The sequence below is a fragment of the Canis lupus genome, chromosome 18 (assembly GCF_003254725.2).
Source record: "Canis lupus dingo isolate Sandy chromosome 18, ASM325472v2, whole genome shotgun sequence".
Taxonomy (NCBI): domain Eukaryota; kingdom Metazoa; phylum Chordata; class Mammalia; order Carnivora; family Canidae; genus Canis; species Canis lupus.
Window position 1 is genome coordinate 39,460,252 of NC_064260.1, and position 13,101 is coordinate 39,473,352.

The window sequence follows — 13,101 nt, forward strand, 5'->3', positions numbered from 1 at the left end:
GGAGAGTGAATAAAGAAAGATGAAAGAGACGTGGGTAAAGAGTTAAATTAATAAACCGATTCTTGACTTTTAAATTATTTCTTTCTAGCCATCACTGAGATTGCTAACCCGTGTTGACTCTGAATTGAGAAAATGCTCAATTTCACCGATGTGACAGAATTCATTCTCTTGGGACTCACCAGTCGTCAGGAATGGCAAGTTCTCCTCTTTGCCATTTTTCTTGCAGTCTACATTGTCACGGTGGTGGGCAATGTTGGCATGATTGTGTTGATTAAGGTCAGTCCACAGCTTAACAGCCCCATGTACTTTTTTCTCAGCCATTTGTCATTTGTGGATGTGTGGTTTTCTTCCAACGTGACCCCCAAAATGCTGGAAAATCTGTTATCTGAGACAAAAACGATTTCTTATGCTGGCTGTTTGGTACAGTGTTTCTTCTTCATTGCCCTTGTCCATGTGGAAATTTTCATTCTTGCTGTGATGGCCTTTGATAGGTACATGGCAATTGGGAAGCCCCTGCTGTATGGCAGCAAAATGTCTAGGGCTGTGTGTATTCGGCTGATTTCCTTCCCTTACGTATATGGTTTTCTGACTAGTCTGGCAGCAACCCTGTGGACATATGGCTTGTCCTTTTGTGGGAATATTGAGATCAACCACTTCTACTGTGCAGACCCACCTCTCATCAAAATGGCATGTGCTGGGACCTTTGTAAAAGAATACACTATGATCATACTTGCAGGTATTAATTTCACATATTCCCTGACTGTAGTGACCATTTCTTATCTGTTCATTCTCCTTGCCATTCTACGGATGCACTCGGCGCAAGGGAGGCGGAAGGCCTTTTCCACCTGTGGGTCCCACTTGACAGCTGTCGTCATATTTTATGGGACTCTCATATTCATGTATCTCAGACGTCCCACAGAGGAGTCTGTGGAGCAGGGGAAAATGGTGGCTGTGTTTTATACCACAGTGATTCCCATGCTGAATCCCATGATCTACAGTCTGAGGAACAAAGATGTGAAAGAAGCCATGAGCAAAGTGATCAGCAGAACATGTTTAACAAAATAAAATAAAATTCAGTTAATATTGTTTTCTGTGTTTCATAAGCATTTGACAACAGGTTGTGGTTCAGTACATCACTGAGAGACTTTTTATAAAAGCTACAGGTTTTGTAAAATAGTGAGACTCAAACTTAGAGAAAAAGTGATAAATCTATCCCTATTGACGTGAGTAGTGTGGATTAATTAAAACTCAATAAATTAATTAGTTGAAAAAGTTATTGGAGACAATATTCACAGGTACACTAATGAAATTGTTCAAATATAGGTCTTAAATTATGACTGTTTTTCTTAGTAAAAAATGCAATGGATGAGCATGGGAAATGCTTATCGATTTGCCTATGTGGAGAATAAATTGAGGCAAAAATAAGAAATTTAATTTTCACTTAGTTTTCTAGTATGACAACATAATATTGGTGGTCTTGGTAATGGTTGTGAGATTTTGTGGAAACAAATGCTTTTTCTTCAATATGAAGGTGGGTCTTTTTAGAGAATGCTATATTGAAAATAGCTATCCTCTTGCATGTAATCCCTTTTCAACTTTTTTAGTGTTTAAGAGAGATACCACATGGTATGCATCTCTCTGTTACAGATTCCAGGAACTGCCATGTCCCAATCCCTAGCTGACCAGTGATCAGACTTGCCTCTGCCACAGTATCTTCAGTGGACCAAAGAGTGGGCAGAGTCAGTGAATGGATGCATAATTTTGAAAACACAGCTCTCTTGATTCCACTTACTAAATAATATAAATTAGTATATTCATGTGGAATATTTTGCACACATGTGACTAAGATATAGTAGTTAAATATTTTTAAATGATTTTTGTATTTGAAAGACATAAAGTGTTTAAGGTGGTCTATTTGATGCTAATGATTATGTGTCCCATCATGATAATGTGAACATAATTTGGTGTCTCCAATACTTCATTTCATGAGATATGAGCCTGAGGAACAACTTTAAAATATGGACTTCTTAAAGTCTCTATCAATATATACATGTATACATACATTAATACCCTGCTGTTTTGCTGTAGAGAATACACAACTACAACACCATTTATGTAATTACAGATTTATCTGCAAAGATGTAAATACAAAATGACATTGATGTAATATGAGAATAAACATTCTTCTGTATCCATTTTTGACTTTTCATTTTCCTCAAGGGGAGCCAGAAATACATATGAACTCATTTAACACAGAAAAATGCATGTCATCAGGACCATTTTAAGACTATTTGCATTTAAACAAATTGCTAATTGAGATTAAATATAGTACTGTAACATTGTGCCTATAGTTGCAGTGCTTAAACCCCCGAAAGACTTTAAGATTTAACTCCATGTTACTTTTGGGGTTAGTTAAAAGTAACTTTGTCAAGATAACTGTTTATTCGCTGTTTATTGGAGAACTCTTGATATGCCAGTTAGTTGTTGATAACTAATAAATTTCAAAGTATGACTTTAAAACATTTTAATACTAGTAGTGGGCTAGTAGGTGGATTTGGATCTTTGTTACCTTTCTCTTTCTATCTTTTTTTCCCCTCCAAAAGCTATTTCTATTTACTTTTTTGATAGTTAGTGTTACTTGAAGAATGAAGACATCATGTTCTTTGTTTGAGTTCATCAAATTTCAAATTAATTTGTGGATCACCTTGGATAAATTGTTTTTTGTTATTCATCCAGTAAATTTTTAGTTTGTTGTCACTGCTCTCCAAGGTCTCTCCAGGCTCAAAATTTCTATGAATCTAGCTTCTTTGGTAGAACCTAAAGCAATTTTGCCTTTTGGCGAGAATTTGGAGTTTTTTGTAAAATACTTTGAAAAATAAATCTTATTGTTACATTTATTTCTACACCCGTCACCCTCATCATATTTAAGCATCTCCAACATAAAATCTCTCCTTATCATGCTGCAAACCGAGAATATTTTCCCAAGATGCATAACTGCTAAGTGTGAATCAAAGAAAACAGAACCATATGAAGGTGGGAGAGATTACACCATGTTATCAAGAATTTTGACTTCTTAATTTTACTATAAGGGTTACCCTTCTAATGAAGAGTCTTTAACTTCTCTTACCCCTGAGATGTTTTTGGCAGTTGAATCATTATTCCTTTCATAATTACCTGGGTAGTTCCCTGGGGAGATGTTTTCAATGTTCTTAGTGTTCAAAATTCTATTATAAATAGTGAGCCTTTGTCATGTGATGACCTCCTCTGCTGAAGGTAGGTCTGCAAATTGTATACTCTTTGCAATACAGATTAATGCAGTCAAATCTTTTCACTTTTATCCATTTGAAGATAAGACTGAGACTTTGTAGACATATGTAATCACAGTGCTTTATTTTATGATATTGTATTACTGGAGAATATATGATATTACTGGGGAATTCTCTAACCTTTCAAAACATCATAAGAATGAGCTCGTTACAATGAAGATTTATAAAGTTTTATCCTTGTTTTTTATCCTTCTCACTCTTCTCTGCAAATATCATTGATATTTGCAATGCCCACATTGTTGTTTTAAAATATATGTGAATGGAGTTGAGGTTACTATATCAGTGGTAATGATACTTAGTCCCATGTTTTGGTTTCCTCATTGCAAAGTAATGATGCTAACAGAACCTGTTTCCTAGGACATATTCATGCAAAAGGTTCGGTAAGCACTAAGTGAAAGCTATTCTTACTGATATTATAAAGCTGAGACTGTGTCATTAGAAAAATCTGTCTTAGAGAGGTTTATGAAATATTATGTGTTATATAGAGCTGACCTAGAGATCACAGCACTTTAAAAAGAGTCCTAACTGTGAATATTCCTGAGTATCAGTTATACTTCACATCCAAGCTAGGCAATTTAAAGAGTTCCCAAGATGAATGAGACAAACTCTGCTACCACAGAGCTAATGATTATGTGTAGAGGAAAGGAAATGCACACTCCCACAGGGAATAAAAAAAAATTTGGAGTAGTATTAGTTTATGTTTCTTAGATCTTGATGCTTTTTCAACTTTTGCATTTTTATAAAATATATTTATATTGTTTTATACCTGAAACAATAAAGTAGTACCATTAATCCAAGTCAAATTCATTAATTGGAGAATCATGGGTTCATCAAGTGAGATCATGAGTTTTTACATAGGGAACTCCCTGCCCTTAGCTCTATTCCCACGCCAGATTGCAACTGTCATCTGACTCAGTATCTCCACCCTTGAAAGGAGCCAAACGATGAGTTTACAATCATGGAAATCTATTGTAAGAGGAAACTTGTATTAGAATTAAAACTTTGATGCCTATTATATTACATGCCCAATTAATAGCATATTTAATCCACTATTAAACATTTTTCAGGGTAAGAAAATAGTTCATAGAGATTAATTCACTTCCTGAATTCTTCCTGCTACTAATTGCAGGGGGCCATGATATAATCACAGAGCTCGCATATTTTTTTAATATATTATGGGATGACTCCAGCAACACTCTTTTTTACCATAAGAAGCTAATATTTCTCCTTTTGAGCTTTTGCATTCCATGCCCTTCATCCTTCATATGTTTACACAGTTGGCTGTTTCACTCACTCACTCATTCAGAAGTACCCTCCTCCAAAAAGTCTTGGATCACTCTGTCTATACTCTATCTCCTCTTATCCTCCTAGCATGTTGTAGTTTTGTCATAGTCAGTCCACTTCCTAAAGTATCTCATTTTTATGTTTGGACCCTTTTCAATGAAAATAGACTATGATGCAAGCCAGAATCTTCCACATCTTCTTCACTGTCAATATCCAGAATTTAGAATACTTCTAGATATAGGGGTGCCTGAGTGGCTCAGTAGGTTAAGCATCTGACTCTTGATTTCAGGTCAGGTCTTGATCTCAGGGTTGTGGGATCGAGCCCTTTGTCAGGGTCTGTGCTGGGTGTAGTGCTTTCTTCGGATTGTCTCTCTCTGCCTCCCCCAACCCCTCTCTTCCTCTCTTGAAGAAACAAACCAAAAGAACTTCTAGATATAACAAATATATCTGCCATATGGTTAGCTTTGGTGTTTGTAAATCAATTAAGGTAAGCAGTTATAAACAAAGGCCCATTGATAAGAGAGTAATATATCCTTTAAACACTTTTACTATGGGGAGCTCAACTCCCTAAGATGGTGCTAATCCTACAGATACAACCTTAAGAATTTATGGAAAGTTTTTACTTCTTGAAGGAAAAAAGCTGGTAAAGTGTAGTAAATAGGGAAAATATTATTTAGAAACCTTTTCCTTGAGAGAACATTAAGTGTGAACATGAATAAGAAGGTGTAGAACTGATTGATTTTGAAAACCAGTGGAATCTGAAATAACATGTCACCTAAACTTTATGTCACAAGATTTACCTGTAGACATGATTTTGATAGTGGGTGCAGCATACAGACAAGCATAATGTTTAGCTAAACGGAATAAAATATGGTTAATGGTTTCATATGTTCAAGGCATATAATGGCATATGCTGACAACAGGTAGGGCAAATATGTAAAAACTAGATTGTAACATCAACTTATGTAAGTCCATAAATTGGAGAGAATTTAGCCATTCCCTGACTTTTAGTCTGATATGATTCATATTTGTGTCTTGGGATTTTTAACATTAGTGTAATAATCTGTCAAAATGTAAATGTCCAATATTAATAATACATGATAACAATGTACAGAGTTGTCTATTTTACTGATAAAAAAACCAATATATATTTATGGTAACTAATACCTATAAGACCTACTAAAGGAAACAATGAAGCCTATATATTCTAATCATGGACATGGGGCAAAATTGCATTGATTTTTAATTATTTTAATTAGAATAAGGATAAATGTGGCTCAAAAGTTTCAAGAATAAAACAGATCCATTCATGTGTTTTATTTCCCCATAGGTACTACAGACTGGCTCTATGTTAAGGCAATGCCAAATTTCACAGATGTGACGGAATTTATTCTTCTGGGCTTGACCAGTCGTCAGGAGTTTCAAGTTCTCTTTTTTGTGGTATTCCTGGTAGTTTACATGATCACTCTGTTAGGGAACATTGGCATGATCATTTTGATCAGCATCAGTCCTCAGCTTCAGAGCCCTATGTACTTTTTCTTGAGTCATCTGTCTTTCGTGGATGTGTGGTTCTCTTCCAATGTTACCCCCAAAATGCTGGAAAACTTGTTATCAGGGACAAAAACCATTTCCTACGTAGGGTGTTTGGTGCAGTGCTACTTTTTCATTGCCCTTGTGCACGTGGAGGTTTATATCTTGGCAGTGATGGCTTTTGATCGCTACATGGCCATCTGCAACCCTCTGCTTTATGGCAGTAAAATGTCCAGGACCGTCTGTGTTCGGCTTATCTCTGTGCCTTATGTCTATGGGTTCTCTGTTAGTCTAATATGTACACTATGGACATATGGCTTGTATTTCTGTGGAAACTTTGAAATCAACCATTTCTACTGTGCAGACCCTCCTCTCATCAAGATTGCCTGTGGGGGGGTCCACATCAAAGAATACACGATGATTGTTATTGCTGGAATTAACTTCACATACTCTCTCTCTGTGGTCCTCATCTCCTACACCCTCATTGTAGTCGCTGTGCTACGCATGCGCTCCGCTGATGGCAGGAGGAAGGCATTCTCCACATGTGGGTCCCACTTGACAGCTGTTACCATGTTTTATGGGACTCTCATATTCATGTATCTCAGGCGTCCCACTGAAGAGTCTGTGGAGCAGGGAAAAATGGTGGCTGTGTTTTATACCACAGTGATCCCCATGCTGAATCCCATGATCTACAGTCTGCGGAACAAGGATGTGAAAGAGGCAGTCAACAAAGCAATTGCCAAAGCAAACTTGGGGTAGTGATGCTGAAGAAAATATTTTTTTGATATGTTGCTACCTATTATAAATGTTGAGGCATAAAAGTCCTAACATAGCAAAGATTTTCTAAAGGCAGCTCTTAGGTACATAAAAAGGTCCAATCTAATGATGCTTTACCCCAGGAATGGACTCTAATTGCTAGGACTGCTTTATTCTACACATACAACTATATTATCAAAACTGACATATTATTGTCATTCACAGTGTACATAAAATTGTGTTAAGTGTAAACATCGGAGGAATGCATAAATAAGTCTGATATTAATAAATGTTGATTTAGAGGTGAGTTTGTCAGAATTCAGCATGATTTCCTAGGCTATTTTCTCTATATGCATGGTCCTCCATATTGGTTTCATATGAAATCTAAAATTTCATAAGGAAAAGAGAGAGAATTCATGTCTTTTTCATGACCTTCAGGATGTTGATGGCCATTGATTAACCAAAAAATTGTTCTGTAATGTTCATACCCTCATGGGCTTCTGAAAACAGATTTGCGTTCCGAATCTTCCACCCAAGTCTCAATACAATCATATGTTCTATCCTCAGTGTGTGTTGTTTGATAATTAACCATGTTCCTACTTTGGGAAGCAGTTTAATAACTCTAACTCTACTCCATAGTTTGGATTCTGGTATAACCCTTGATAAAAACTCCTAAATACAGAACCAAAGAATGTAATGTTAGTGAGAAGAATCTTGTATCTGACCATAATTTGAAATCTCATCAACCAAAGTTTTAATAGGACGAAGTCTGGCAGCCAAAGGTCAGATTTTATATATCAGAAAATTCATAATGTTCATTTTTTTCATTATGATGAGGACAGGAGACTCCTTTGTCACAAGAATTCACTCCTTTAACATCAAGAAATTTATTAATTTTTGTTACTTTCTGTTTATTTATGAGGCTCTTTCTCATTTGCAGTGGTTGTCATCTAAAGTTCAGTTTTCCGATTTATTTAGATAAAATTATGAATTAATTTAAGAAAAATATGTAAAACAAATAATAAACGTGATGTGTCGATGAGGCAAAGTCATAAGGCGTAATAGTCTAAAACTCAGAAAACATAACTGATGTCCACAGTCACACACCTCTCTCTCTCTCTCTCTCTCTCTCTCTATATATATATATATATAGTTACTGTGCATATATTATATTGTATAATGCACATGACAACTTCTTGGGGGGTACTGTCTATCAGGTACTACTTCCAATAGGGTTTTTATAAATCCCCTTGTCTTATTTTTTTTCAGAGTCATAATTTCTGCAATGTCTAAACTATTATATGGTTTGAGCGAGACAAAATCCAGTAAGGTCTGTTGTGAAAGTCTCTGTCATTATACCACTGGTGAATGTTAGTTATATAATATTCAAACAACATTGAAGAGAACTCAGTTATCCAATATGCTTCCCAAACTGTTCAATGAATTGTACTTTATGTCACAAGATTTACCTGTAGACATGATTTTGATAGTGGGTGCCAAAAGTGGGTGCCAAAAGTTACTAGAAAGTAATCAGCTTTAGAAGTTTCCAAGCTTCATAAGCACCATGTATTCAGAATTTAAAAATGTTAAAGCCACTTTTCATCTTTTTATCACCACTAGGACATGTTTTTGAGGAGCCAGAGATATTAGCCAATGTCACTTAGCTGGAAGTGGTAAAACTTAGGTTTGAACTTAAGACCTCAAGATTCCAGAACTAGCTTCTATTTAACTAAGATGCCGAGACAGATTTTGTTTTTTGGTCATGCCTGGGTTTGGATCATGAGGCTCTTGAGATGAAAACAAGGATGACAGAGAGAATAAAAAGAAGAATCAGCTCATGGTAGGTAAGCAATCATATGTCACCCTGGCAATACAGTTAGTATGGCTTCATTTGATGATGAACTTCATTTTTTTTGTTCACTGTTAATTGTTTATAACTTAATTATTTGAATGAACAAAATGTATTGGCTCTATCACCACATTGATTCTAACACCTACCACAATACATAGGTCATAACAGCATAGTTTTATAGATCAGCAGACGGAGTTATTTAGAATCCATTCACCTTCAACTTGTCTTACTGTTGAATGAGGTCATTGAGAGGACATGACTGCCTTTGACCCTCAAACTGGACTAGGGCAATCAGAGGTTCCTTACTCCTCCCTGTATCCTTGGAATGTACTCCCACAGTAGGAGTCATTTCAAGATTGTAGCTTTGGAGAGCAGGTATTGTTGAAGACCGTCTGGATATATATGTGACTGAACCCTGTGAAGGCTTCTGTATAAACTTTTAAGATTCTAGTATGTACTTGTGGAGATTTGCATATCTTATGGCCACCTGAGACAAGCTTCACATGTAAGTTTCATTGCTTATGAAATTGCCATCATCCAATCTGGAGTTCTCTGCCTCTATGGTCTCTCTGCCCTTGTGTAAGGAAGCCAGTCTCAGATTTCACCCAGGAAACTCCCAAGGTTAGAAATTAAGACTTTTTTTTTTTTTTTTTTTTTTAGAAATTAAGACTTACAAAAAAATGTTGTTTTACTTCAAAGCCACAGAAACCACTCAAATTGGCTTAATAAAAATAAAAATATGTGGTTCAGTTTTAGTTTTTAAATACTACAATTACAGTGGTATTTTATGAAACTCAAGGGCACAGAGCATAACCAGGTTCACAAGAAACCAGTAATTGGGCCTTAAAAGATTTCTTGTTCGGATTTCTTATTTTTCCTTCTCTACAGACAGTGTTTCTCAGTGCATGGGGAAGTCTTAAATGGAAACCTCAGCTCCAGCATTCACTTAACCTAAGATTAAGTGATCAGATGAGACCCATTGGACTTACAGGGTTACAATAACAAATTCCCTTGAATGACATCTGATTCGCTTATTCTCAGTCATGTGATCACCCCAATGTACTGTGTTTTTAGAGAGGGCTTCTAGTGCAATGACAGATGCCACATTCCACCTCTGTGAGGGAGGAGATTCTCAGAGGGGACAGGGTCCTCGTAAACAGGAAAGCAGTCTGCACTGTGTTCCTTTTGTCTCCTTATAAATTCATTCACTCAACTCCTCCACCACCATTCAGAGTAATTACAGGGTTTGTATTAGACACTGAGAGGGATATACTGTAGAAGATAAATTCATCAAACCCTCTCCTAAGACTTGAGTTTGCCAGACTGAAATCCTAAACCCTATGTCTGAGCCAACCCCAGGCATATCACATCATATTGGCAGACTAGCAAAATAGAAGGGGTATTTGTACTGGAGATATTTGTTCTGTATTTGCACCAGCAGCTGGTGGGCTTCATCAAAAAGAATCAGGACTGAGAATCTGTCCTTTTCTTTTTCAATAGGCTCAGGATATTTGTTTTTCCTACTGGTACCACCTTATTGCATACATACCCTTGTTCTCCTTGGGGCCTAATGCAATGCTCTCCCACTTGAAAGACTTTTGAGATTTCTGGCTAGTAGTTCATGCTACTGGAATTTTTGCTTTGGTGGCACATTACTTGCCTTAATAATCCTTTTCTGACCCTTTAATTCTCTCTGAGTGTTACTAACTCCTATGAAAATTAAAAGTATGTTTTTGTAATAATTTGATTGATATCTTCCTTCTCTATCAGACTGTTCAGCCCTATCAGGCAGGAATGTGTTTGCTTTGGCTCACAATATCAGCTGCACAGTAGACATTGAACATTTGAATTTATGAGTGAAAAATAAATCTATTACATTACAGTTGAAAGTTTAAGTGGATTTTGGATTATTTTGTTTTATAATCATTGCAATATGGAGCTATATTCTTGGAATGTGATAGCAACCATAATTATCATATGTTTTTAAGCTATCCTTGCCTGTCTCCCAGACCTTTGTAAAGTCCTCATATCTCCAAACTTCAAAGGAACTTTGGAAAGAACAGCTTCCCTGAGGGACTTTAGGGATAGGTCTACATTTTTGCATTGACAGAGTAATAAAGGGAAGTTGAGCTTTCCAAAAGGTAATCCTGATTCTCGATCTGCATATTGAAAAATGGTATCTTCTCAAAGGATATGATAATTGTGTAATACTAGGGAGTGGCCAGTAGTGAATCGAGCTAAGGTCAGAGGCAGAGTAAGGAGTGATGGTTTGCAGACCAGGTACAGTTGGGGGCAGGCTATGAAATGACATGGAATTGGACAAGAAACTTACTTCACCAGCTTCCCTGCCCCCTCCTCTCTCTTTTACTCATATATGAAACAGAAACACTTTGGAAAGAAGCAGTTGATTCTTATTATCAATTGAATAGGAGCTATCCAGGTCAGGGCTATCATAGTCATATACCTAAACACTAGCAATTTGTTAAAAGTCTAAATTCTACACCTTTAAACATTTCATCTTATTATAAACTACATGAGGAATAGAACTCATGGACAAAATAATTTTACTCATATAAAGAATGGTAAAAATGAATTTACTCCATCAAAAATTCTAATATTAAGATTATAAAACAATATATCTACATATGGCATTGCTTCAAATGAGACATTGTTCCAAGTCATTTTTTTAGGTTTGTTAGAAACAGGACATAACACTTGTCAGTTGCTTTTCTTAAGGCATTTTTTACCTCTTGGTTCCTCAAGCTATAGATAATGGGGTTTAGCATAGGAATTACTATTGTGTAAAATACAGAGGCCATTTTGTCTGTGTCAAGGGAGTGGTTTGATTTTGGCTGCAGATACATGAAGATCAATGTCCCATAGAATATAGTCACAGCAGTCAAATGAGAAGCACAAGTCGAGAAAGCTTTGCACCTCCCTTCTGTAGACTGGATTTTCAAGATGGTGGCCACAATGTATAAGTAAGAAATAAGAACAGTGGTCAAAGAGCTGATCATGTTGAATCCAGCAAAGATGAAAATCAAGATTTCTTTGAGGCTGGTGTCCGAGCAGGCAAGTGCCATCAAAGGAACATCGTCACAATAGAAGTGATTGATGATATTGGGGCCACAATACATCAGTTGGAAAGTAACAACTGTGTGGAGCAAAGCAACAGAAAAGCTGTATAAGTAGGGGCCTATCACCAGCTGCATACACACCTTTCGAGACATGATCATCATGTAGAGAAGAGGATTGCAGATGGCCACATAACGGTCATAAGCCATTACTGCAAGAAGGAACATCTCAGAAATCAGGAAGTTCAAGAAAAAGCCCAGCTGTGTTGCACATGCATAGAAAGATATAGACCTGTGCTTGGTCAGGAGGGTCTCCAGGAACTTGGGGGCTATCGATGAGGAGTAACAGAGGTCTATAAAGGCCAGATTACTGAGAAAAAAGTACATGGGTGTGTGAAGTCGAGAATCCAATCGGATTAAAGAAATCATCCCTAGGTTCCCTACCAATGTTAGAGTGTAGACCACTGAAATGAGCAGAAAGAGAATGATTTCAATCTCTCTGTGGACGGAAAAACCCAAAAGAATGAATTCTGTCACCTTGGTGCTATTCCTTTCAGCCATTTATTCCAGTCCCTTAATTGCTGAAAAAAGACAAGACAGAGCCAGAGACAAATTATTAGGTCAGGGAATTGTCACAGGCATCAACTGTTAGCTTCAGAAATTATAGTTTTATTTTATTTATTTAGATAAGGAGAAGAAATCAATTTTTTAAAATTTCCTGCTCCCTTATTTTCTTCTTTTACGTCTGCCTGTCGTCTGTCTGCCTGTCGCCGAAACACAACGTGTCAGCTCTTATTTTCTTCTTGATGGAGCAAGACCTTAATATATTACTACATATTTTTTAAATAGCTATTTTCTCTATTTTAATAAATATGCATTATGCTAAATGAAAAGTTAAGCAGGATGCTCAATGGGAGAAGCTAATCAGGATATTTTATGGGGAAAAAAAACGGGCCGGTAAATGTTCTTTCCACTTGTGGGTCAGGTAAATTTTGAAGTGTGCATGTTAATTCATTGTCAAATACTGTGTTCTAAAAATTTTTTAAAAATATACTTGTGAGTAAGGTTAGAATATATATATTTTTAAAAGTATCATTTGGGCAGCCCAGGTGGCTCAGCGACTTCAGCCCAGGGTGTGATCCTGGAGACCTGGGATCGAGTCCCGCGTCAGGCTCCCTGCATGGAGCCTGCTTCTCCCTCTGCCTGTGTCTCTGATTCTCTCTCATTTATGAATGAATAAATAAAATATGAAAAAAATAAATAAAAGTATAATTCTTTG

At 36.5% G+C, this 13,101-nt stretch overlaps 3 protein-coding genes across 4 annotated transcripts in view; 2 read left to right on the top strand and 1 right to left on the bottom strand.

The window, feature by feature from the left end:
- Positions 1-1,065, top strand: part of LOC112663682 (olfactory receptor 5M3) — a 145,059-nt gene extending 143,994 nt beyond the window's left edge. Inside the window, exon 3 of one of the 2 annotated variants that reach the window (XM_035701877.2) lies at positions 89-1,065. In XM_035701877.2, coding sequence (XP_035557770.1) covers positions 133-1,065 — 933 coding nt within the window. In that variant the 5' untranslated portion in view covers positions 89-132. The remainder of the gene's footprint in view (positions 1-88) is intronic. The other variant, XM_025452756.1, reaches the window with a different exon arrangement.
- A 4,904-nt stretch (positions 1,066-5,969) lies between these two features.
- Positions 5,970-6,899, top strand: LOC112663142 (olfactory receptor 5M9). The gene has a single exon (XM_025451721.3). The coding sequence runs from the start codon at positions 5,970-5,972 to the stop codon at positions 6,897-6,899; it is 930 nt and encodes a 309-aa protein (XP_025307506.2).
- Positions 6,900-11,426: 4,527 nt separating this feature from the next.
- LOC112663681 (olfactory receptor 1038-like) lies at positions 11,427-12,383 on the bottom strand. The gene has a single exon (XM_025452755.3). The coding sequence runs from the start codon at positions 12,381-12,383 to the stop codon at positions 11,427-11,429; it is 957 nt and encodes a 318-aa protein (XP_025308540.3).
- Positions 12,384-13,101: the final 718 nt, after the last annotated feature.

What these genes read in the sequence shown, in the direction of transcription:
- LOC112663142 (XM_025451721.3), top strand. Translation starts at nt 5,970, where the DNA reads ATGCCAAATTTCACAGATGTGACGGAATTTATTCTTCTGGGCTTGACC.
- LOC112663681 (XM_025452755.3), bottom strand. Translation starts at nt 12,383, where the DNA reads ATGGCTGAAAGGAATAGCACCAAGGTGACAGAATTCATTCTTTTGGGT.